Source organism: Clinocottus analis, unplaced genomic scaffold (assembly GCF_023055335.1).
Source record: "Clinocottus analis isolate CAN_PGR_092001 unplaced genomic scaffold, fCliAna1.0.p SCAF_16, whole genome shotgun sequence".
NCBI classification, from domain to species: domain Eukaryota; kingdom Metazoa; phylum Chordata; class Actinopteri; order Perciformes; family Cottidae; genus Clinocottus; species Clinocottus analis.
The window spans coordinates 16,778,636-16,799,958 of NW_027175887.1; the positions used below are offsets into that span (position 1 = coordinate 16,778,636).

General features: G+C 46.6%; 2 protein-coding genes, 1 long non-coding RNA gene and 4 other non-coding genes across 7 annotated transcripts in view; 6 read left to right on the top strand and 1 right to left on the bottom strand.

Annotated features, from left to right (window-relative positions):
• Positions 1–391: 391 nt before the first annotated feature.
• On the top strand, positions 392–3,767 carry rpl3 (ribosomal protein L3). The gene is made up of 9 exons (XM_068579025.1): positions 392–416; positions 976–1,168; positions 1,425–1,593; positions 1,950–2,085; positions 2,277–2,463; positions 2,553–2,815; positions 2,907–3,002; positions 3,128–3,247; positions 3,650–3,767. Exons 1-9 carry the CDS (start codon positions 414–416, stop codon positions 3,692–3,694), a joined length of 1,212 nt encoding a protein of 403 aa, XP_068435126.1. The 5' UTR covers positions 392–413; the 3' UTR covers positions 3,695–3,767.
• Positions 2,120–2,213, top strand: LOC137787273 (small nucleolar RNA U83B). The gene has a single exon (XR_011077631.1). It is a non-coding gene; the product is annotated as a small nucleolar RNA U83B (small nucleolar RNA).
• Positions 3,431–3,562, top strand: LOC137787271 (small nucleolar RNA SNORA54). The gene has a single exon (XR_011077629.1). It is a non-coding gene; the product is annotated as a small nucleolar RNA SNORA54 (small nucleolar RNA).
• A 677-nt stretch (positions 3,768–4,444) lies between the features above and the next one.
• On the top strand, positions 4,445–5,796 carry LOC137786890 (uncharacterized). Its single transcript, XR_011077605.1, has 4 exons — positions 4,445–4,717; positions 4,905–4,962; positions 5,315–5,383; positions 5,709–5,796. It is a non-coding gene; the product is annotated as an uncharacterized lncRNA (long non-coding RNA).
• On the top strand, positions 4,749–4,841 carry LOC137787275 (small nucleolar RNA U83B). The gene has a single exon (XR_011077633.1). It is a non-coding gene; the product is annotated as a small nucleolar RNA U83B (small nucleolar RNA).
• On the top strand, positions 5,106–5,237 carry LOC137787272 (small nucleolar RNA SNORA54). The gene has a single exon (XR_011077630.1). It is a non-coding gene; the product is annotated as a small nucleolar RNA SNORA54 (small nucleolar RNA).
• Positions 5,797–16,808: 11,012 nt separating the features above from the next.
• Positions 16,809–21,323, bottom strand: part of cacng2a (calcium channel, voltage-dependent, gamma subunit 2a) — a 54,091-nt gene continuing 49,576 nt past the window's right edge. Inside the window, exons 3-4 of the mRNA XM_068579394.1 lie at positions 18,416–18,556; positions 16,809–17,677 (exon numbers count right to left, since the gene is read on the bottom strand). Of these exons, the coding sequence (XP_068435495.1) occupies positions 17,142–17,677; positions 18,416–18,556 (677 nt within the window). The 3' untranslated portion in view covers positions 16,809–17,141. The remainder of the gene's footprint in view (positions 17,678–18,415; positions 18,557–21,323) is intronic.

A 21,323-nucleotide genomic window follows, 5' to 3' on the forward strand; every position in this document is an offset into this window, starting at 1 on the left:
TGCATACATAGGGCATAACAATAATAAAAAAATAATAAAATACACAAATTAATTTTAGCATTTTTTTGTGTGCACTTTTCAGGACAAACACTTATATGTCGTATCCTACTTGAATAGGACATCAGACATATATCAGATTTACAGTACTTGAATGATAAACATATTTCAGAAATATTTGATTAAAATACGTATTTTGTATCGTCCAAGTTAATAACATAAATTTTTTTAATATTTATTGTGATGTATTCACATTTTTCTAACGCTAAACAGCGTCATCTAGTGGCCGTTGGGTTGAACAACATCGGCAGGGTATGTTCTCGGAGGATGAACTCGCCGAATCTCGCGATACTTCCTGAGTATATATATCAGCGTCTTCCTCTCAGTAGGCCTCTTTGTATCGGATTGGAGACGAAATGGTGAGGTTCATCTACCAGCGATCCATCGGGCATCTGACACATCCGTTACTATAGACTTATTCCGGCCACTCGTATTACTTTTACACAAGATTGTTGTTATTGCCTTGAGATATGTTTGTATTATTTCAGTCTGATAGTTCAGTAATAGCGATTCAGACTGTTTCATGCCGGCAACCCGGGATCCAAAATGGCAGCTTGACACAGGCCGCGACATGTAATTTCCAAAGTAAATGCACTTTTGCCAATATTACTGATTATTTAGTAGTTTTGTTGTATTTCTCGCTACTTAAAACAAACTTGGGTGACGTTACGCTTTGACGTAATGTCAGTTTGTTAGCATAAGCTCACGCTTTGACGTAACGTCAGTGTTAGCATTAGCTCACGTATTCACGTGAGCTAATGCTAACCATGCCGATAGCATAGGAACTATTACTTCCTTCATGTGTTAATAAATTCATGGTGATCGTCTACTTGGGTTGCACGCAATACTGCCACGTCGTGTGAGGCCACACAGCATATTTATCTCCAAGCTAATGTCATGTGTTTCTCCCCCCTTTAGTCTCACCGTAAATTTTCCGCTCCGCGTCACGGATCCCTGGGCTTCTTGCCCCGCAAGAGGAGTCGTCGTCACCGGGGTAAGGCCAAGAGCTTCCCCAAGGATGACCCAAGCAAGCCCGTGCACCTGACGGCCTTCCTGGGCTACAAGGCCGGCATGACCCATATTGTCCGTGAGGTCGACCGACCTGGCTCAAGTGAGTAGAATGACTCAAATCATTATAAACTGACATATTACAGTCTTACAAGTTGAATATGTGTATTGGGTTTTTAGTTATTAAAATTGGGAGTTGTGTCTATGATGAGTCTCTCGACGGGCGGACATAATGGGGTTTAAACCCTTGCTGAATGTCGAGCACTGAGCACAGTTGATACCGCTTAATGATCTCCTTAAAATGTACCATCTTTTCACATATTTAAAGCTTAACGTTGTTGGGTTTTTTTCTTCTGCAGAGGTGAACAAGAAAGAAGTGGTTGAGGCTGTGACCATCGTTGAGACTCCTCCCATGATCGTTGTCGGCGTTGTGGGATACGTCAACACACCCCGCGGCCTGAGGTCCTTCAAGACCATCTTCGCCGAGCACGTCAGCGATGAGTGCAAACGTCGGTTCTACAAGAACTGGTGAGATGCGCACAATGCACTTTTTAAAAGTATTTGAAGCAGGTGTTAGTTGCCCAGTGGAAATTGTTAAAGATCTGTGTTTTCACTGAGCGAGTCTAACATTACGGTGGCCCCCTGTGGCAGCTCCGCTCAGGCACCACGTGCCCTGATGAGCTCCGGGCTCCTCTGGCCAGTGGAAAGTGCTTCTTAGAAACTGTGCCATGAGCCAAAAAACAAAAGTTGGAACAAGCGCCCCCCTGGTCCACCCGGAGGGGGGGGAGGGCGACCAGCTCCGCACTGAGTTCTTCCGCTGGCCCCTTCTGGGGGGTTATGAAGGACCAGTGCCAACCTCTTTTCTCTACGCCGCACGCTCTCAGGTACAAGTCCAAGAAGAAGGCTTTTACAAAGTACTGCAAGAAATGGCAGGATGACGAGGGCAAGAAGCAGCTGGAGAAGGACTTCAATTCCATGAAGAAGTACTGCCAGACCATCCGCATCATCGCCCACACACAGGTTAGCGAGGTTATTCGATTACTGATCATGTCTTTGTTGTCAGTGATGAGACCACGGATCTTGCGTCAGGCATGGCGCCCGACACACATGAGGATACCTTTCCATGCTGCCTTCCTTCTGAGACTTTAAAAACTATCTGAACGGTTACATCTTCAGCTGCAGTGTTCTGACTTGTGTTGACATGCTTGCAGATGCGTCTGCTGCCCGTGAGGCAGAAGAAGTCCCACCTGATGGAGGTGCAGCTGAACGGCGGCAACATCTCCGACAAGGTGGACTGGGCCCGCGAAAAGCTGGAGCAGGCTGTGGCCATCAACACCGTGTTCACTCAGGACGAGATGATCGACGTCATCGGCATCACCAAGGGACACGGATACAAGGGTGAGAGCGATTAACGCATGCGCCATTATCTGAAGTGAGCCGCGCGGCCACTAATATGAAGTCTAAAAACAAATCTCTGGTCCCTTCAGGTGTAACCAGCCGTTGGCACACAAAGAAGCTCCCCCGCAAAACCCATCGTGGTCTGCGTAAGGTGGCCTGTATCGGAGCCTGGCATCCTGCCCGCGTGGCCTTCTCCGTGGCCCGTGCCGGTCAGAAGGGTTACCACCATCGTACCGAGATCAACAAGAAGATCTACAAGATTGGTCAGGGCTACCACACCAAGGACGGCAAGCTGGTGAAGAACAACGCCTCCACAGAGTACGATCTGTCCAACAAGAGCATCAACCCCCTGGTGAGCGACTGCGACGCATCCTGTGCTTCAGTTGAATTAATCTTTACTGGAAGGAAACTAACTTCACTTTCTTTTCTTTTTGTAATTTCAGGGTGGATTCGTCCACTACGGAAATGTCACAAATGACTTCGTCATGGTGAAGGGCTGCGTCGTGGGCGTCAAGAAGAGGGTTCTGACTCTGCGCAAGGTGAGGACACATTGTAGTGCTAGCTTATTTTTATGTGTACATCATTTACAGACCACTAGCAGTGCTTTTTATTTCATTTCATGTACCTGCAGCTAGTGTTAAACTGGTTTCCTTTCTTCCTCCAGTCGCTGCTGGTGCAGGCCAACCGTCGTGCGACTGAGAAGATCGACCTCAAGTTCATCGACACCACTTCCAAGTTCGGTCACGGACGCTTCCAGACATTCGAGGAGAAGAAGGCGTTCATGGTAAGACTTACTAAATCTAGTTTCCTCGTCACTGCTAAGACCAGAGACTTATGCAAGGGATGTGATAAAGTTGGAGATAAAATTATTTTGACATGTCGATTTTTAAAACACTCAACATTTTGACGTAGTGCCAAATGGGAAACGTTGCAACACGGCCAACGTCCAGCGTGTTAGCTTGAGTCTCCGCACTGTACGTAACCTGGTTCTGTCTCCAGTTGGAACAGTGGGTTCCATTCCAGTGCCACATTGAGCCCCAGCGAGGCAGGGAGCTCGGCGTTTTGTTCTTGCTTCCCTGTTCACTCGCTGGGAACAACTGGCTGCTGCTAAAACGTGGGCCACAAAGGTTGTTTTTTTTTTTTTTTGCCTCACTCTGATTTTTGTCTTATTTTTCTTATCTCACAGGGACCACTCAAGAAGGACCGCATCGTCAAGGAAGAGACTGCATAAAGTCCTCTCATGTCTCTGCTTCGTTGACCAACATTGTTCTGCAGAGTTGTTTAATAAAAAGAAAAAACCCAAAGATTATGTCTTCTCGATTTCTTTACATTTTTACACGTAGACTAAAGGTTTTGTCCAATAGGAGGAAAGCTTGTCCTTAAGCTCAACTGGAAAGGTGTGTATTATCTTCGTCCATATCTGGCATGTATACATGTATGTGTTTATATACACGCTAAACCTTCATCTCTTAAAAGTTTACAGATGTTGAGGGCAGGAAGCAGCTGGACGAAGGCCCCTCCCTGGGCTTCAAGGCGGGCGTGACCCACACAGTTCGGGGTCGGCAGACCTGTCTCAAGTGAGTAGAGTGACTAAAAATATTGTAAACTGAAATATTAATTCGGTCTTACAAGTTGATGTGCATCAGGTTTTTAGTTATTTAAATGTAGAGTTTTGCCTATGATGAGTCTCTCGACGGGCGGACATAATGGGGTTAAAACCCCTTGCTGAATGTCGAGCACTGAGCCAAGTTCCTATCATTTATCATCCACTTTAAATGCCCAATTTCACATATATAATGCTCAACTTTTTTTTCTTTTTTTTCTGCAGAGGTGAACAAGAAAGATGAGGCTGAGACATCGTGGAGACTCCTCCCAAGGCTTTTACCAAACACTGTCATGGTAAGACTTACTCACCACCATGTACCTAAAATGTCTTTTCCGATGTCCTGCATGTTTTATTTGTCTCCGCACTCCATGTAACCTGGTTCAGTCTTCAGTATGAACAATGGTGATCCATTCCAGTGCCAGATTGAGCCCCATTGAGGCAGGGGAGCATGTCTCTCATGCATGCTCCCTGTTCACTCTCTGGGAACAATTGGTTGCTCTGAGCTAAAACATGATCCACAAGTTTTTGCGTCAAACTGACTTTTGGTCGTTATCTCTTCTCCAGGGATAAACTCCAGAATGACCTCATCGCGACAGAAGAGACCACCAACGTCTGTGCGACACGTTGTCCTTCATCACCCACTCACAGGTTAGTGTTACTAGATCACTGCTCGTGTCTTCGTGGTCAGTGACGAGACCACGGATCTTGCGTCAGGCATGGCGCCTGACACACATGAGGAAACCTTTCCATGCTGCCTTCCTCTGAGACTTTCCAGCCAAACGTGTCACCGTACAGATCCTCTTCACTGTGCTGACCTGCGTTGATCTCTTTGCAGATGAGTGTTTCCCCTGAAGCAGAACGGCTGCAACGTCTCCCACAAGTTGCACTTTATGGTAAGACTTGCATCAATTTTTATAGTCTTGTGGAAGAGACCTGATGAAGATAAAACATATTTTTAAGACTCTTAACTTCTTGATGTCGCACCAAATCAGAAACTCTGCAACACTGCCCTCGTCCTGCGTGTTAGCTTGAGTCTCCGCACTGTACGTAACCTGGTTCTGTCTCCAGTTGGAACAGTGGGTTCCATTCCAGTGCCACATTGAGCCCCAGCGAGGCAGGGAGCTCGGCGTTTTGTTCTTGCTTCCCTGTTCACTCGCTGGGAACAACTGGCTGCTTCTTGAGTCAGAAAAATGCTGACTTCACCGCTAAATGTCACTTTTCTGACCCGCGTTGACGTCTTTGCAGATGCGTCTGAGGCAGAAGAAGTCTCACCTGACTGCAGTGCAGCTGAACACCCACAAGCTGGGCTTCATGGTAAGACTTACTCACACCTTCATGTCCATAAAAGCTCTTTCTAGTCTCTGTGGAGGATTATTTTATTTGTGCCATTTTAAAACAGAAACTTTGCTGCCATTGTGTGCTCATTTGTATTTTCCGCACTCCATGTAACCTGGTTCAGTCTTCAGTGTGAACAATGGTGATCCATTCCAGTGCCAGATTGAGCCCCATTGAGGCAGGGGAGCATGTCTCTCATGCGTGCTCCCTGTTCACTCTCTGGGAACAATTAGCTGCTCGGAGACAAAAACGTGGTCCACAAAGTTTTGCATCAAACTGATTTTTGTCATATTTTCTCTCACAGGATCGCTGGAGGACCAGAGCATGACGTCCTCACATGTCTCTGCTTCAGTGACCATCACTGTTCTGCAGAGTTGTTCAATAATAAAAATGAAAAAACAAAAGATCATGTCTTTGAACTTTATTTGTCTTTATATGTAGACTAAACTTGGCGATGTTTTTTTGTAAAGTTGAAAGTTAATAAACGGACCAGAACTTGATGGTTCAGTGAATGTTAAAAAAAACAAACTACACACTGCTGGGAATTTGTGTAGCAGAGCCTGTAAATGTGTCAAAACACTTTGAACACAGACTGGGAAACATTTTCACCTCGAATCACAAATGTATTAAAGCTTAATTATGTGGATCAGCTTTTGTAGGTTGGCAAAAATGATCCAGTTGCCTAAACTTGAAATGCAACGGTCTGAGTTTGGCAACTAGCAAGAGCTCAAGGGCTCGTTTTTGTCTGACTAGTAAACATTACTAGTTAAATTCTCACTTTTGCAGCGCTGGAACAAAAATGTTTGGCATTTGTACAAAATGACATGTCGGTCAACTTCAGCTTTTTGCTGTTGGTTCTCAAACCATTTAAATAAGATTTTGTTTAACGACTGTAAAGGGTACACGGCGTTAAAAATAAACGCTCGATGACTCACTTTACCGTGCGTGTACGTACTAGAGTAAACGTACTAGTTTGCTGCCACTGAGCTCGTGGACGTGCTCGGCCTCCTGAGCTGAAGAGGTCGACCTCGTCGCCGTGACGCGAGCAGCCGCCGCTGCAGAACTGGTGGCCGGTGGAGGACTCGGGGCTTTAGCCAACATTGCATGTTTTTAGACTGTCTGTGCGTGTCCTTGAGCTGCGCCCGCTCTCTCATTCTGGCTGACGACTGAACTCTCGGCAGTAATTAAGCCCCGACGTCATCCTTTCTGACTCCTCGCTGCCAAAAACCAGAAAAAGCTCCGCTTCAGCAGGTAATGAGGAAGACCCTGAGAGGCCTCCGCAGGCCGCTCGGATGTCCTGCGAAGAGCCTCTCCGAGACGCCGCTGCATAATATTCAGCACTCTTAGCAGAAAAATGGATTTCCTGAAAGGCTTTTCAAGGTCCCGCCTACTTCCTATTAACCCGCCGTCGAGGGAGCCGAAGGGACCGCCGCTCTCTCTCCGCTTGAGCTACATTTCAAGAGTTTGACATTTTCCCTGCCAAAGCAGAATAAAAAGACACTTGTGATGGACTCGCGCACACACACACACACACACACACACACCCCGCCCTCCATAAAAAGCAGCAGTACATGTGGAAGCAGCGTGAGGAAGGGAGCGGGGGCGAGGCCCGGTGTCGCTGACGGCCAGAGGACGGTCGTGGAGATGGACTCTGCTGTTGCGTAACAACCTCCGGTGGCTCTGACCTCTGCCCTACTGCAGAGCGGCTCGTCAAAGCTCTCTCTCACACACACACACACACACACCTAAATGTGACCGCTAACGGCTGCAGAGCGAGGCCCCTTAATTGCTCCCTCCGCCCCGTTCAGGTGAGGGTTCGGCGTCCCGCCGGGCGCTCTCTTTATGACCCTGCATCTGCTCAAACGGCACCTCTGTGCCCTCTTCATGGAGGCCCGTCTGCTCCGTCCTCCTCCATTAGTCCAGTCCTCCATCATCCGCTCAGACGGGGCCACGGCTTCAAAGAACAAGGGCCCCGTTTTACATGGAGACGACATGTTGTAAGAGTTTAATATGAAGCCCCGGTTCTGAGCCACACAATGTTACAGCAAGTTGAATAAACCAATAAACAACTTTAAATATTCAAATATAAAATCTTGATCATTAGCTGCTGATTTCAACTCTAAAGGTCCTCCAGCCACGAGACATGTGGGACTTCTGCTCGACCTTGTAGCCGATCAATTCAAGGTCGTCTTGTGTCTTCTTGTCGGTCAGTTTCTTTTTATCATTTTGCATCTTTTTTGGTTGTTTCTGCTTTTGTTTTACTTCACATTCATAGTCATTTTGCAGCAATTTGTGGTCATTTTGCGTCCCTTTCTGCCTTTTTAGTGTCCCGCTATCCCTTTGCATCGTTATTTTGCGCAGCTGTGTTTTTTTTCTTAGTCGTTTTGCAGTAAAACATTTTTTTTGTCTCTTTTGTGGTGTTTATTCTGCCTTTATTGTCAATTTGTGGGTGTTTTTTTTGTCATTCTGCAGGTCTGAGTCCACGGTTAGGATCTGATCTCCTGCCCTGAGGGCCCTGCCCTCAATTTAATTGAATAAAAAATACATTGATTGCCCCGATAATTAATCAACATTTAGGTTCATTTAAACGTTCTGATAACACGCAAAGAGCTCCTGCAGCAACACAAATATCTGCAAGAGTTGTGTCACATTTAAAGTTTATTTCTGTGTCTGTGACCAGATGAGTTCATTTTGGTTGTTTTACATCATTTCTTTGGTCTATTTCTTGTCAGTTTGCATCTTTTTAAGGTTGTTTGTGATCAGATTGCTATATATATATATATATATATATCTATATATATATATATATATATATATATACATATACATATATATCGACACTATACGGAGGCCTTGGTTTAGTTCATCATCTCAAACGAGCTCTCCTCAGAGTGAGGGATGAATGAAGCCAGTACAGCGTGTCTCTACTTCATGTGACTGCATTTATGTGTGTGTGTGTGTGTCTGTGTGTATGTGTGTATGTGTGTGTGTGTGTCTGTGCGCGCCATCTCCTGCAGTGGTACCTCCAGTCCAGTCCTGAGGTAGCAGCTGTTGCTAGTGGGCCAGCAGCCAGGTAACCAGGGTGCATGCTGGGACAGCGGAGAGAGGAGGGCCAAGCGTTTGATTTATGTGAGTGCGTGTGAGTGTGTGCAGTTGCTTGTACGCGTAAGTAGGTGTGTGCATCTGTGTGTCGGTACGTGTGTGTGTGTGTGTGTGTGTGTCCTGGCACCGCCGCTGGCACCGAGTCAGCGGCGGGGCCGTCCTGCAGGGCGAGAGGGGGAAGTGGCGGGGCGGCGTGCTGCAGCGCGGCGTCTGACAGGAGGACAGACGGTCGGAGGGGACGACCACGACCGCCACCGCCGCACACAGCAGAGGGGGGGGGGGGGCTCGGGCTCCGACCACCGGCCTCCAGGTGACCGTCCACTGTTAGGATCTGTTCTCCTGAGTGGAATCTAATGGAGCGTGGGAGTAACGCATCGATCGGCCAATAATTAATCAACAATTCTGTTCGTTTGAAACCCACGGTGAGCAAAAGTTGGGCCACGTTGAAGCTTTTTTGTGTGTGTCTGTCACCGCTAAAAATCCTACACACACGCTGGCCCTTTAAGATCTCAAGCGCTCTAAATAATGTATCAAGCACAAATACCAAACATTAGCTGCTTCCAGCTCCTTAAAACACGAGGATGCGCTGCTCCTCTTTGCATTAAATCAACGTGAACTGTCGATCAAACCAAAGAAAACACGCGACTTTGAGATTCTGGGAGATTGTGGTGGGCATTTGTTTTTGTTTTTCTCCAGCTGATTAATGAGTAATGTAACCATTTGGAGCCTTTTCATGTCTTCATGGTGGATTCCAAAGCACCGCAGGCTGCTGCAGGGTGGAGGGAGCCGCGGGCGCCGCTCCATCGACACGTTTGTTTGTTTTAAACGGATGATTGGCTTCTGAACAACCGCTTTCAGAACAACAGCTTGTGCTAATTGCTTCTGCTAAATGTCCAGCATGAGGATTTCAATGATGTGTCCTACTTGTGTTTTTCACACTGGAACAGAGTCTAGACACAAGTCATGATGTAAACAGGTGGGAAAATAACCAACAAAGGAGCGTATTTTCATGTGAATGCACACTGTCATCACATGCACGGACTCTGACGCGCCGCTCCATCACAGAGGAGCCCGTCGTCCTCTGTGATGGAGCACAGCGTTCCTCTCGGGGCTGCCAGACTGCAGCTCCTGCACCCCTGCACTGTGGCATCAGTATTCCAGGCCCGTTCGTGGACACAGCGTTCCCAGAGCTGACGGAGGCAGACCCCCCCTCTCCTCCACCACCACCCCCACCCTCTCCTCTCTCCATCTCCCACCGCTCCACCAGAGGGCAGAGCGCTCCATTAGCTTCACGCATCCCAAAGCACTTTGTGTGCTTGTAGCCTACTTTGGTCCCTCCTCTTCACCTCTTCTTCTTCTTCTTTTTTATTTTCTATTCAGAGGCCGGATTTCAAAGCTTCAGATTTGTAAAATAGCCGTGCGCGGCGGTAGCTCAGACTCTTTGCTCTCTCCACATATATTTTTCAGCCGGGAAGCGGCGAGGCTGCGCTGCTTGTATCAGCAGAGGGGGCGATGTGAATGTGTCATGTCAGACTATGTTTGCTCCAATGATTTTTTTCCCCCCTCTTTCTTTTTCAGTTGGTTGACCGTGCTTATCGCTCTCTGTTGCCATTCAACTCTGCATGACCCAAAAATAACCCGGGGTGAGCGCAGTCAGCAACTGTTCTCTGGTCAGCACAAACAACAGGCCGCACACACACACACACACACACACACACACACACACACGCAGACAGACAGACAGAGGCTTGCACATGCAGATTCAGTGTTTGCACGCACAGGAAGAAAAAAAAAAAGATAAACATTCCTCCGACAAAAATTCCACCCACACACACATTTCAGGTTGCATTTTTTTGCCAGAGCGATAATTCGCAGGGATTGAACGTCGAAAGCGTCGAGGTGTCTCCCTCCTTTTTTTTTTTTCCTCGCCGACTTAAAGTCGCCGGCAGGTTGAGAGGCTTCAGGTGACCACGGCGGCTACCGTGGGTGCTCGCTCGCTCGCTCTCTCTCTCTCTCTGTGTCCCAGAAGGTTGTTGTCCAGTAAAGTCAGAGAAAGGTCATCGGTCGGCTTGATGGGAGGTTGCGTAACCTCCCGGCCTGCCAAAAACGCAACAGCCATGCAGGCCGGGGCCGAGAGAGAGAGAGAGAGAGAGAGAGAGAGAGAGAGTTTAATATTTATGGCCAGGAGGAGACAAAGTGTTCCTCCTCGAGCCTCACCTCCTCACCTCCTCACCTCCTCACCTGGATAATCTCCCCTCCAGTGACCCCACCCCAACATGCACCACCAGGCGGTTGCTTTCGCTTCTCTGATCACACGGCACTGCAGAGACACTTTGATCACCACAGCAGGAGAGAGAGGGAGGGAGGGAAAGAGTCAAAGGCAAGAGGAAGAGGACGAAGAGGAGGACAAGATGGGGGTCAAATGTTTGGGAGGAGAGACCTGGTGATGAAGGTTGATTCCTCTCATCTACCTGCACCAGCCCGGCCTCCTAAAGGTCGCGACCCGGCAACCAAACTGCACTGTGATTTATGTTTTCAAGGAACTATAATTTCTAATAGATCATGTTTGCTGTTGACATATCTGTTACTAATGAGTTGTATAGAAGTCTATGCTTCATGTGTTAAAGCTGCATTCTCTCTCCTGACCACCAGGGGGCGACTCCTCTGGTTGTATAGAAGTCTGTACTTCATGTGTTAAAGCTGCATTCTCTCTCCTGACCTTTTCTATACAACTCCTCTGGTTGTATAGAAGTCTATGCTTCATGTGTTAAAGCTGCATTCTCTCTCCTGACCACCAGGGGGCGACTCCTCTGGTTGTATAGAAGTCTTTATAAATGACTCTACTTCTCTCTTGATTCATTCCCTCATCTGATTGGGGAGAAAAGTATTTTCCTAAAACACAGAAATGTTCAAAACCTTCAAGACCTCTTCTCTATATTCTTAAATGTTGAGCATCATCAAGGCCCAAAAGTGACGGAAGCAGAATTACACATCAACACAAAAGAAGCCCGGAGGAGAGGTTTCCCTCAGCCTCTCGTCCTATTTACAGTAAATGACACTTTGTGCCCTCCGGCAGAAGCGAGCATGGAAATCTGGCCTCTGAGCATTATGGGCTGCCGGCGGTAATATCATTAGCATTAGTGCTGCAGCGCTCGCCCTGACCCTCCCTGACATCACCGAGCAATGTCCAACTCTGTTAGCCTGCCAAAGAAACGGGGGGAAAAACCCAGCACTGACTCTTCAAGGGCATGCCTCTCCAACTCCCCTCTGCGAGGAGGAGGAGGAGGAGGAGGAGGAGGAGGAGGAGGAAGAGGAGGAGGAGGTAAATTTCATCTCACACTTGCAGAGTGAATCAACCTGTCATGTACTGGATGGAGCATAACACAGATTGATGTTCCTTGCACCTTCTTTAGTTTGAGTATTCTGATAAATCGCTGTTGTTTTGCACCATTTCTCTGTTGTCACTCCAAAACCAGTGAGACTTTAAACTGGTGTCCCGGCAAACGGTTTTACAATCAATCCTCAATCCAACAGTATTATTTTCCTCGTAGCCTGCGACCCCGCGCGATAAAGGTCGTCCTAAAAACCTGGTCTAGCCTTAGAGCGCCTCATTTAAATGATGAACTACTCCCCAAACTAGAAAAAAAAGTGAAAATTGTGCTCAACTTCTTCCGATCTGTGATCCCACCGGTGACGTCTCGTCTCACAGATATTTATTTACCTGCTGTGATCCAACTCACAGAGAAACATGTGACGAGATAGAGAGAGAGAGAGAGAGAGAGAGAGAGAGAGAGAGAGAGAGAGAGAGAGAGAGAAAGGACTTATTACAACAATAAAGTGAGATTCAGACACCTGCACATGGGTCCAGGTGCTGCTTTATGAGAAAATTAGTATCTCTACTCTCACACACACACACACACACACACACACACACACACACACACACACCTTCTCTTTAATGTAAAATGACGTCTGCTTATGAATACTGAATAACGATGGCCATACGTTTAAAAAAAAGAAGAAAAAAAAAGCCCTATTCATTTAAACTGCTACATTGACATATTTCTTCCCCTCAAATTTATGGAGAGCGGCTCGTGTCCGTGAACTCAGATAATGGCGAATCAGGATCTCAGCACTTTTTTTCCGAATAGAAAACTTTTCCCCTTATTTGATGAATCTGCTGGCCGCTGAAAACACGGCGGGGAAGCGCTGCTGTCCACCAGAGCTGTGCTTTTACTTTATTTATTTAGTCTTTTTCCTTTTTCCCTCCTCGCACTCAACACACCGCGGTCCTGACGAATGAACCCTCTTTTGTCTCACAAATAGATGTTGCGTCGTACACCTGCACATGCGAGCGCCTCCTCACACATAAACTCACGCTCAGCACTCTGGGCTTTTAGGGCGGCGCTGGAGAAAGGTGTCGGGTGTAGAACAAACCTGGCGGTGTAATCGCAAACCTGTGTTTCTTCTCTCAGGAACAGAGAAAGAGAAAGAGAGAGAGAACATGCTCATGGTGTGTGATCGAGAGTCCGGAAGAACATGTTCAGTTTGAGCTGCTTCTTTTTTCAAGACGAGCTCATGAGTCTGAGAAAAAAGGCTTTCAAAGCGGTTCTTCAGGAAGAGCTTCACGCAGAACCATTCGCTTCTGAAGAAACCTTTTTTATTGAAGGGTTCCCAAAGTTCTTTCTGACACTAATGGTTCTATTATTAAGAACCATTTTCATTCAAATAACCCTTTTTCTTTTAGAAAGAATGAGTGGAAGCCTCTGAGTGGGTGTCCAATCTGGGAGGAACCATTACACCATAGAACAGTTCTCTGTAGTACCTAACAAAGTGGGTTCTGGATAGGAACCATTACACTATAGAACAGTTCTCTGTAGTACCTTACAAAGTGGGTTCTGGATAGGAACCATTACACCATAGAACAGTTCTCTGTAGTACCTAACAAAGTGGGTTCTGGATAGGAACCATTACATCATAGAACAGTTCTCTGTAGTACCTAACATAGTGGGTTCTGGATAGGAACCATTACACTATAGAACAGTTCTCTGTAGTACCTAACATAGGGGGTTCTGGATAGGAACCATTACACCATAGAACAGTTCTCTGTAGTACCTATCACAGGGGGTTCTGGGTGAAACCATTACACCATAGAACAGTTCTCTGTAGTACCTAACATAGTGGGTTCTGGGTGAAACCATTACACCATAGAACAGTTCTCTATAGTACCATTCACAGAACCTCATAACCCTTTATGTTTTTTTAAAATAGGTAAAACAGGTGGAACCTTTAAATTCTAGCAGGGTTCCCCTAAGCCGAAGAACCCTCATTGAGCAGTTAGCTGACTTTACCTTATTCTTCTCCAAGTGTTCAACCCTTAAACTCTGTGTTATTCTTGTGTAATCAGCAGAACGTCCAGGTCAAGGTGTGTTCCGACTATTAATCCGTTTACAAACACACATGTCGATATTCGTGGGTTCTGTCGAGCAGTTTGAGGGTCTGCGCTGATATTTTTCGGATTGTGTCTCCCAGGGGTCGATTACAGCGTGTTATCTCTATTTCACAACAGCAGGCCGGGCTGTGGCTTTAGCGGCGCACACAAGGTTTTATGTTCGACAACTCAGCTTTTATTTTTATGGCTGTATGAAGGCGGATGCCAATATATTTTAGAGCGAAGTTGCCAAAAGCCAATATTTTACGTTGATATTCAGTGTCTGGAACAATTGGCCATTTTCAAGCCTGGAGCTGTTTCTTATTGCATTTCTTCATTTCATGTCTTTTTTTTTAAATCGCTTCTCAGTAACATAGAAGAACAACAGTACACACACACACACACACACACACACACACACACACACACACACACACACACACACACACACACACACACACATTTTACACTTTCTATAAATGTTCTCTGTATGGTGCATTATAAACATACTTATAATGCGTTATAATCTCATCATAGAATTCTATAATTTTAGTTATAAGCACTTATATAACATATTTATTCAGCTTTATAACTATAAGCATGACACATTATGAAGCCTTTTTTGGTCTCAAATTGGAAACACTAATTTGACACTGAATAACCCTCTTGCTTACTTTAACACATACACACAGCTACACAATCAGTACTGACACCTTAAGCATCACAACTACACCCATAACCCGAACACCTGCCCTAATCCTAATTCTAAAGATAATCTTAAAAACAAGTTCAGTCATTCAAAGATGTGAGAACCAATTAAAATGTCTGAAACGCAAACTGGTCTTCACATAGGCAGAAGTCAGCATCGGTACACTTATTTTAAACCCTTTAACCTTAACTAAGTCTAAATTCCATCACTCAGTCTTAACAATGGATAAAATGGTTAACCTTGTGGGGACCTCATTATTTGTCCCCAGATTGGATCAAAGTCCCCACATCGTGACTTGTGTGTGGATCTGTGTGTGTGTGTGGACATCCCATGTGTTCTTTATGGGGGTTTCAAGTATGATTTTCTTTATTACACACAATTGAATTATGCCTTGAGGGTCAAAGTTCATGCCTGACCTTGAAGAACAGTAGTTTCACATCACACTCTCAACTAAACGGCAACGTACTCGCTTTTCCCCACCTCATGGCCTTCATCGGCAATTGGAGTTAGTTGTCTGTGGAGTTGTCATCACATGATCTAAGTGGGAAACTTTGTAAACAAAACTGTTGAAGGACAAAACAGTTAAAGGATCACGAACGGATAAAAGCTCTTTAAGAAAGTAAGTGGACATTGAGCTCATATTATTTTGTCAAAATTCAGTTTATCGGAGATTTGCTTGTTTATCATGAGACACTGTCTCTTCCTCTTAAAATCCTCCGAATTTAATAATAAGTGGACAAGTGGACTTTGCTTTATTTTAAAGGGCCAGAAGACAATCATGTTGGGAAATGCTGCTTTACTCTACGAGCTTATACCGTGAAGTCCTATCTTAGTCAAATTTAGTTATTTTTTGCTGTCTGTGAAAAGGAAACAGAACACGACGACGTGACAGACAGACAAGTGTTAGAGCTGAAAACAAGCGGGTGTTACTGGGTAAAGTGTGTTTAGAGACACGCAGTGAAACATGTTGATTTGTTCCCCCTAGGGTTCGTATTTTATTCATCAGGACTTGATGCATCCAAGTATAGGATCATTCGGTTTTGGCACCTTTAAAGATTTCATTTTCAATTTGAACAACACATTAAAAATCAAAAAGAAACAAAGAAATGACTAAGGCTGTGTGAGTTTTAAAAATAAAATACATACGTACATATATTTATATATTTATAAAGAAATCAACCAAACCATTTTAAAAAAGCAGTTTTGTTCAATGTAGTTTGTTTGGTTTGTCTCACAAAAGCAATAAGATAAATTAACTAAATAAATTTAAAAAAAAAGAAAACATAAGAAAAATACACATGAAAACATTAATACTTTAAACTTTAGCGTCTTTGCTTTTTTTCCCCTTATAATTATTAACCTTTAAAACTTAAGTTTCTCAAGAGCAGATTTGCTGTAATTTTATAGCATGCATTTAATTTCTGAAATTGTGAGTCACCTAGCTTGTCTTGTACTATTTTATATTTAACTTTGTTTTTATTTTTGTGTTTGGCGTCCTCTTCTTTTCCTTCCCCTCTGCTCCTTCCTTTTTTTTATTTCGTAAGAAGTCGCGTTTTGTGAACTTTGACCTCTTTGGTTGGCTCTTTTCTGTCGAGGGGTTCGACTCTCCTGTTATGCGGACCCCCCACACAAAAAAAGAAAGCGAACAGGGACTGAGAAAAAGACGAGAAGGTTCTGTTAAAAGAATCGATATTATCATCGTGTTCGCTCCCTAAAGCTCCGCCTCTTGTTCTCGACCGTCACACCAACAGAAACCCAAAGAGTCTTTTCTCGCCTCGCCAACAGCAACTTGGTTTAGTTAACTCGTATTTTTTTCTTCTTTTTTTTTGCTTCGGTAAAGTCTGTAACTCTTGATTATTAACGTAATAATGTATTTATAAAAGTAATACATTTATGTATGTATATATATATATATATAGTACCTTTGTTAGAGATTACAGATTGGGCTAATTCTTACTGAATCCCAAAAACTGTAACGATTCACAGTTTTAATGCAAAAAAAAGATGAACAAAGAAGTCAATAAATAAAAGAGTGTGTAGTATCTGAGCTCGACCTGTTGCTCTGACCGAACTTGTGGGGCAAAACCGTCAAACCAAAGAGCGATGAACTCATGAAATCTTTACCTCATAAATGCCCCTCCCCCCCTCCCTCTCTTCCCTCCCTCTCTTCAAGTGCCCAAAATGTCATGAACAAACCCCGTGCGAAGAGGAATGACGGATCTCACTCTCTCGTGACGCACCGGACCCACGTCCTCACTGTTCCGCCGTTCGATCCAGGAACGCGGCAGACTTGTTGAAACTTCTCTCAACAAATGGCAATGGAAAAGTCATGCAGCTGAACAAAACGAACAAATGTCTATAAACATGAAAATCCGTCTTCTCCCCGGGGGGCGTTCTGCACCCACAGGGGGTTCCCGTGTCTCCCGGTCTCTCCGCCCGCCGATGCCGCCCCCCCCCCTCCCTTCCCGCTGGCCCCGCCCCTTGCGTCGACTCCCTCATACCGGCGTGGTGCGGCGGTTGGCTGTGTTGGTCTGGCTCGAGTCTTTCAGGTCCTTCTGGATGCAGTTGTGGACTTGCAGGAAGTTGTGGTCCCTCTCCGAGTTGTAGGTGGCCGTGGGCGTGCCGGAGGACTTGAGGGTGTCCCGGGGCAGCGTGTACATGGAGATCTCCGTGGACGGCAGCGCGCTGAAGCCCTTGAGGCCCACCGGCGAGGTTTCGCGGGAGTGCGACGGGTCCGTGGAGCGGGAGGAGGAGCGCGAGCGGCGCCGGTAGCGGTAGCGGTAGCTGGGGATTCGCGTGATGGCGGAGCCTTGGAGGTAGTCGGCCGCGCGCGCCCCTATTCGGAGCTGCCGATGGCGGTCGATGAACATGTGCACGGCCAGGACGCCCACCATCTCAGCCATGATGAAGGACAGGGCCCCGAAGTAGAAGGACCAGCCGTAGGAGTAGCTGTTCTTCTTGGAGTCGCTTTTCGAAGGGTCCCCCGCGTTGGCTGATATGTACACGATGATCCCGATGATGTTGCTCAGGCCTGAAGGGTCGGGAAGGTGCGGGATGGAGAGGGGTGGGTTATGGGTAACAAGACACAACATGTCAGTCAGGATGAGCTCGTGGATGCTGAACTGAATATGCAGTTTCTTCCTAAATATGTTCTGATTCATGCACTAATCCTGTCCAACATCACTGATCTGAGACTTTCCTCTTGCAGCGAGAACCAAGGCGGCTTCAGTTCTTATGTTATTACGTATAACATAATCCACATCCAGGTTTTTTTTTTCCTACTTTGACTTCTTAGTTAGTTAAGTCACACATGGAGAAATGTTTGACATGGTATATCTGGGAAGATGGATCGCAGGGAAAGTGTGTCAGGGACACCTTATTTTTAGAGATGAGTCCCAATGGATGGCTTTTAGCCCAGCAACAGGATCAAGAGAAAAGAAAAGAGGACAAGAGAAGGAAGAAAGGAAGAAGTGACTTGTAGCTGCAGCATTTTAAGTTTTTTGTCTGATCATTACAAAAGAGTGATAACAACTTAGAGGAAAAGTTTAGGGGGAAAGACGCTTATTAACCTTCCTGAGAGTTATATCAGAGGATCAATTGAACTACATATGACGTTACAGCCAGAACCCAGTTAGCTTTATGAGCACAAAGACCAGCTGACCTGGCCTGCACTCTGACCTTACTCAAGTTGCCCTACCTCTGAAATAAATGCACACCACCACTGAGGTGCGTGGCCGTGTCATCGTTCAATGGAAACTGGTCGACTCACCTGCAGACACGAAGAAGATCCCTGCGCTGAGGATGATGTTGTGGCGTGACTTGTAGAACTCACTGGCAGCTATACACAGGCCTCCCATGAAGAGCAGGATGACGCTGAGGATGGGGAAGATGCTGGAGGCTCGCACCGCACCTGCAAATCGACGGAGGACAGAAAGAAGAAGAAAAAAAAGATAGAAAGAAAAAGGGGAGGCGGGATGGGGAGGGGGGGTGTGATGTGATTTTTTTGGCATTTTGGCGTGTGGAGAACAGCCAACGGGGGAGGGGAGGGAGGAGGTGGGCGACCGAGGCAGAAGGGAAAATGGCGCATGGATGAAAGAAGTGATGAATGTAAAGAAACAAAGGGAGGGGGAAAAAAAGCACATTAGAATCCATTTCAGCATCGGCTGCTCGTGTGTGAGCACATCCTAATCAACACCCCATCAGGCCTGTGAAAGACTCCATCAACACTGTCTAGTGAGTGTGTATCCCCACAGTGAGCCTGTTACCCAACCTTATGTAATCACACCGCTGCACCCTCTCCCTCTCTCTCTCCCCCTCTCTCTCTTTCCTCCGCAGACCACAGAGCTAACCGGCTGCCTCGCGTAGCATCATGCGAGTGTGCAGTCAACAGAAGCGCTGCGGGGGCTCTCGCATGCACATCAGCCGGGGCCGCAGTGCAGAGGGATGCGGGCCCGCCGCCCTTGACGCTCAACGCCGTCCTTGCAGCTAATTATCGAGAAGCAAAAGAGGGAGATGTCGCTCCTTTTGAGGATCGGTGGGGGTCAGAAAAAGAGCTGCGCCCTCAGGTGCTCGGGTAAAATTAAGAGTCATGGTGGCGCTTGAGAAGCCTCCCATCACCTCCAGCCACACCTCCTCCTCCCTCTCTCTCCTGCTTAACATGCACACTTAAACTTTCATCAGGCTGGTTAAATTTTCACCACTTCACCTCATCCTCCCCACGTGGCTGCCGCCTCAGCACTTTTTCGCAGCTTCTCCCCGAAGTGCTGACGCCGTTTCTGGGTGGCTGTGTGCTGAACTCGGTCCGCCTGCGTCTCCACAGGGACGCGCCGGGGCTCCTGGCGGCCCATCTGCCCGGCTACCCGCTGCCTGTTCGTCGCTCCCTCGCTCCCTCCCTTCCTCCCTTCACTCTCTGACAGGGATTCACTTATCCTCCACCCTAACAACACCCCGAGGCTTTGCGGCGTCCGGCCCCCCCGGCTGGGTTAGCCCACGGGGCGGGCAGCGGCTGCAGGGGAGGAGAGCGCCAAGCGGCGGCGGCGGCGACCGGCCGGATCATCTTTCAGCGGCAACCACAATGAGACGGGATGAGGCTCACATGACACAATTATTTCACGAAAGCTTTCCTCTGCTCTAGGTGTGAGGAAATAGGAAACAGGAAATACAATAAAACACTCTCCTACTTGACTGGAAAGTCCAATCCCAAGTTCCAACATTGTCTGAGTTGCACAATAAACCATAATTGGCTTATTTTTTTGACTTCTTCATCATGCGTCAGGTGAAAATGACTCACATGTTCACAGGTTTCAGACACCGTTTCTTCAGCTTCAGGTGTGTTAAAGCTGCGTCTATTTGTTCATGGGTGTGGTGTGAACTGGTCTGCAGGACGGAGCGATCAATCTGATGTAGTTTAGAGGAGATTGACCTGAAATACCAGACGGCTATTCACCCCCGAGGTCAGGATCCTAAAGATTTTAGGCGACCTTTTGACCTCGTCAGGTCAAAGCAGTGTCACGTTTTCATTTCTCCTTTAAAACTGCAGGTTTTAAATTCATCTAGATGTTTTATTTGAAGTATTACTCGTTCTATTTTTTTAATAATGTGTTTCATATAATTCCTATCTGTTGCTTTTTAGACGACAAAGTTTTTCAAAGTTAATTATTTTGTCAAATCTGTTGTTAAAATAATGTTACAAGACATTTTCCTCCATTTTTCTTTATTTTGAGTCTGTATTTTAATAAGCGGCAACAGCTATTCATAATATCCACAATGACACCGTCCTTCTTGTGTATATAATCTTCACGCTGTGTGTGTTACGCTCACGGGGCGAGTGAGGGCAGCGAGTGATGAATGTGAACGAGCTCCTGACCCGCCGTCACGCCTCTGCTCCCTGAAACACCTGAGTTCACCCGGTCATCGCTCAGCGTAACGAGACGCTCATCCCTTCCTTTAACCTTGACTGAAACGGCCGATCCTCGTGGCCGAAGAAGGCTCCTCCCAGCATGCACTTCACCTCCATCTTTACTGCTGCGCGCGCTCATCTCGCCGCCGCCGACCCCGTCCCTCTCTCTCTCTCTCTCTTTGTCTCTTTCCATCCCTCACGTCATCCTCCCTTTCAGTCAAAGCGCAGGACAGTCTGAGAGATAGAGTGTCGTCTCGGCCCCTTCGCCTTTCTCCCGCTTGTCTCCCGGTCGCGACCGGAGGGGATTGTGGGGTTTCAAGTTGCCAGTGAGGTTACTTGATTAAATATTAAGTTGTCCTGAGAGTTGACCCTGCTCCTGTGTCCCCTGCTCCATCACTCTTCCTCGATCCCCCTCCACCCTCCTCCTCCTCGTCTGAGCCGGCATCTCGTTAACCCTGAAGGTATCGACACGGCCGCTCACAGCGCATTACCTGAGAGAGGGCACCGCGGATCTTTTTCATCCATCAGCTTCATTTACAGAGACAAAAGAAGGATAGAGGGCCAGACCAAATGTATCGATTAGAGACGGAAAAGGGCTGTCTAATCGCGCCGCATCTCAAGGACGACGCCAAAGTTTAAGAAACCTCAGAGAGGCTCCCCGGGGCCTGACCTCTGACCTCACTAACAACATTATGGAAAGTTAAAAGTTGATTTGGCTTGAGCTCAATGCATGAACTGCAAGGTTCCCGGGTTTGAGTCCGGCTGAGGACGGTTGTTG

What these genes read in the sequence shown, in the direction of transcription:
- rpl3 (XM_068579025.1), top strand. An exon ending in CGTCGGTTCTACAAGAACTG is followed by an intron (nt 1,594 to 1,949) that starts GTGAGATGCGCA and finishes GCACGCTCTCAG; the next exon opens with GTACAAGTCCAAGAAGAAGG. An exon ending in AGGAGAAGAAGGCGTTCATG is followed by an intron (nt 3,248 to 3,649) that starts GTAAGACTTACT and finishes CTTATCTCACAG; the next exon opens with GGACCACTCAAGAAGGACCG.